This window comes from Etheostoma cragini, chromosome 11, assembly GCF_013103735.1.
Source record: "Etheostoma cragini isolate CJK2018 chromosome 11, CSU_Ecrag_1.0, whole genome shotgun sequence".
Classification (NCBI taxonomy): domain Eukaryota; kingdom Metazoa; phylum Chordata; class Actinopteri; order Perciformes; family Percidae; genus Etheostoma; species Etheostoma cragini.
In genome coordinates this window covers 23,803,814-23,807,755 of record NC_048417.1, presented here as the reverse complement: position 1 = coordinate 23,807,755, position 3,942 = coordinate 23,803,814, and the positions used below count along the sequence as shown (strand labels likewise).

At 41.2% G+C, this 3,942-nt stretch overlaps 1 protein-coding gene across 3 annotated transcripts in view; it reads right to left on the bottom strand.

The window, feature by feature from the left end:
- tmeff2a (transmembrane protein with EGF-like and two follistatin-like domains 2a) overlaps positions 1-3,942 on the bottom strand; it is a 117,504-nt gene that overhangs the window by 56,646 nt on the left and 56,916 nt on the right. For all 3 annotated transcript variants that reach the window (XM_034884866.1, XM_034884867.1, XM_034884865.1), the window contains exon 4: positions 138-164. In XM_034884866.1, coding sequence (XP_034740757.1) covers positions 138-164 — 27 coding nt within the window. The remainder of the gene's footprint in view (positions 1-137; positions 165-3,942) is intronic.

Here is a 3,942-nt window from a genome sequence, read left to right as displayed (position 1 = left end):
CCGGGCTTACAGTTCACATGTCTTTCCATAATCAGCATTTTATGCTGCTATCAGTGGCAGAAGACTATAAGCCCAGAGAACACATTAAAAAGCAGCGCATGTGGAGATAGAGCGAAGGAGGAGGGGAGTAATCTTACCGTCGTCTCCTGATCCTGAGCCTGCATCTGCGGAGGAGAATAAACAGTTATTAACCAGAGGCTCACACACCCAAGACATTAGCTGAATAAGCGTGTGTGTCTGCATATGTAAGAGTGTGTCTAGGGCTAGGCCAACGTGAATATCTTCTGATGAGTGTAAAAGCGTGAAGAGTGCTTGCGGGTGCGTTTGAGTGAGAGGAGGTTTGTCTAAAGATGGAGCAGAAAGTGATACTGAGAGTCCAATTTTCAAAACGAAAAAAAGTGCAGGGTGCCCTGGGGCAGTGCGTTGATGGTAACTAGGGCTTGGACAAAATGCACTTGTCAAGATCTGATTCTTTCACGATACATTGTGGCCGACACAATGTGTATTGCCATTTTCATTTGCTGTGATTCTACAAGTATTGCGATCCAATTCTTTTGAAATTTTATTTTCCTTCTTTAACAAAAACAAGAATTGAATAGTACACTTCTAGAGAAAATATATCATGAGACATTTCTAAAAATAATATATTAATAATATATAATAAAATAATTGTTTAAAAAAAAAACTTCCACATGGTAGTCAGTCAGTCTGAACTGACATGACTACGAACTGAAAATTCATATATTTTATGCAGATATGATGTCGTCGCCATCGGCGGCATTGTATACACATTAAATACTGAGGTGAATCATTGGTACAAATACAATATAAAAAATATTGATTCTAGGGGAATAAAATCAATGTAAAAAATCGTCTCAAAAGACATCACAAGACATACAGTACAAACCCCCCCCACCCCCACACCCCCACCCTAATGATAACACCCCCAAGTGTGGACTTTTCTGTGGTAGGAAGACACTCTGTTTCCAGTTATCAATGAGTTCTCCATGGCTCTCACACTGAGTCTGAGTAAAGCTCCCTCAAACACACTGAGCTAACTGAACTGTTTAACGATACGGCTGTGAAAGGGATACTGATAAGCACTTCGGAGAACAGGCAGCGTGTAACTTGAGCCCAGCATAAAGCGAGCTGCTAAAATGCCCAGGGCCAGAGACCAGACGCAGGGCCTCGGAGGACTGTAGGGGGATAATAGCTCTGCTCCATATGAATACTCATGTGAGATGGGTTTAGAAGAGATGCACACACTAAACACGTATGGAGTCTAACCAGCAAGCTGTCCTGATACTTTAATGACGTAAGCTAGGTCGATAAAATGCATTTCTGATGTGAAAAAAAAAAAACATGTCTCCAGTGGGACGATTCTATGAGGTCAGTGCAGCAGACGGCCAGTTGTGCCAAGGGAAAGTAACTCTCAAAGCAACCAGTCAAAGTCTCCAAAACATAGGCAGATATGAACAATTTTGTTTCTGGAAAAATGTTTTTTTCTCCTTATGATTCATTCCTTTTAATAGTGCGGATTGTGAGAGTAGACGTTTTAGTATGACTAAATAAACTGACGGACAGCAAAGCACGTCGCCACTACTTTCCCTACTACTTTCTAAACCCGGGATAGGACACTGATGTGTGGACTGAAAGCAACACTGAACCGTTGTAACCAGTTTTCACCAGGATTGTCAATTTTCTTTACAAAAAAAACCAGCATCAAATTACAATCAGAACAATCCATACTACATAACAATTACACACATAGTGGCTTTACAATAAATCAACTAATCTAAAATGTATCAACAAAATGTTCACCACTGTACATATCTAAAGGTCAATGCTGGATTATAAAAATCAATCAGCATTAAAATGCCCTGATGACCATCCCTCTGCTTCAAACTAAAGTCTTGATGCACAAGGTGGTATCTGGGAGCTGAAAGCAGAGGGTCAGACCAGAACCCATAGGGGACAGGAACACTGTTGCAAGCATGGGCATAAGCTAGAGCTAGCATAACGAGCAGGCTGACGGTCGCACAAGTTGTAAATGATACTTATTTGTATCAAGTAGTTTTGCCTTCATTACCATCTATTCCATCCCTTTGCTCTCACTGCCAGATACGCAGAACAGTCACATAAATAACAACGCTGCAAATGGGAAGAGGAGTATATATTATAACAAAGATGCTCCCTGTGTTTTACTCCGAGTTGAATATTGCAGGTTCTACAAACAACAACTATATTAAAAAAAATATGAGTTTAAACAATGCACAGTTTAAAAATTGTTATCACGTTAGATCTCAACGATACATAAAATCTGTTTTGTTGAGTAACACTGAATGGAAATGGAAACGAGAAAAACGCCACACAGCACCCTTATTGTTGGAAAAAAAATCTCCCTGCACATCCTCGACAAAAACGACCCTCCTCAGTCCTAGCTCCCTTTAAATCTGCCGAATTTCAGTGACCTTGGTACATGTAGGACACTAAATGTGCAGTGTTTCATGAAAAGCTTGGCTTGAAGGATCAGGCTGAAGTCAGGAGGGGTTCATGGGGGATCAATAAAAAGCTTTAATATCTGTAGGGTAGAGGTTTCTGAAGAGAAAGACTGGCATTAGAAAATAGAACCAAATAGCAGGGGAGATATAGACACAAGCGTACTTTCCTGCCCACTTGTCTGCCAAATGAAGGGTCACAATGAGGAGATACCACACAATTTTATTTTGTGAGAGGCACTGAAGAGAAAGAAAGCAGAGGAGTGCCAAGAGAGAAGAAATGGTTACCTCCGTAGACAATACAGAATTGAAGGGAATTTTTATTCTTTCAGTTTTGGAGCAAGTGATTAAAAGAGAGGGAAAGCAGAAGGGAACTGTTGTTACCTTACTGTGCTGCTTACATCAGAAGCTTTAACACACACACACACACACAGACACACACACACACACACTGTAAATAAGGCGTAGGCACAGGGCAGTAGCCTAGCAGTGCTACTTCATTCACTGTACACCAACTTTAAATCTCTCAACTGCAGTATACACTTGCAATCACAACCCATGTGAAATATTCCCATGCATATTATTTAATAACATTTTGTGATGCTGAACTAGGGCATGTACAAATATCGAGTCTTCAGTATTTGCTGTCTAGGGAGTCTAGGGGTAGCTGTCTGGGAAGATATAGAGCACATTTCTGCACCTTTGGAAATTATGTTCAATCCAACTAGAACTTGATAGGAACATTTTCCGCTCAGTAGGAAACATGGGGTTTTAATCGACTGACCACAGGGGTTGGCGGAGCCCGGGATTTTACAAGAGTCTTTATTATCGTACTGACTACATAGCTTTCTAGGTAGAACACAGATCCTACGTTAGACTCTCAATAGTGGTGGACCCTCCAGCAATCACTATATCACGCTCTAATTTGCCAAAATTGCTGACATTAGGATTGATGTGCATATTGGAGGATTGTGCATGTCACGATTTACATCCAATGACAACATTTTGGATGGATTCTGTAAAATCAGCAAACACTGACATTCTCTCCTGACCTGAAATGTCCTTTAGAAAGGCCTTGAATCCAGTGTGGGGTGCTGCTCTGTACCTCATCTTGACTTCTGACCTCCCCGGAGGAGAGCAAGGAAAAAGGAAATCTCCTGAGAGCAGATATGGGAAGTAACGAAGTACAAATACTACAAATAAGTAGATTTTTTAGATTTTTTCACTTTACTTCACTATTTATTTTTGTGGAGACGTTTTACTTTTACGCCTTACATTTTAACATGAATATCGGTACTTTCTACTCCTTACATTGTACAAAATTGGCTCGTTGCTTTAGTTGAGTACAAGAGCTCGTCTATCAGGTGTGATTGTGAGTGCATGTCGGAGAATGGTGCGGGCAGGCGCCTCACACCGCAGGCGGGGGGGGGGGGGGGGGGGGGGG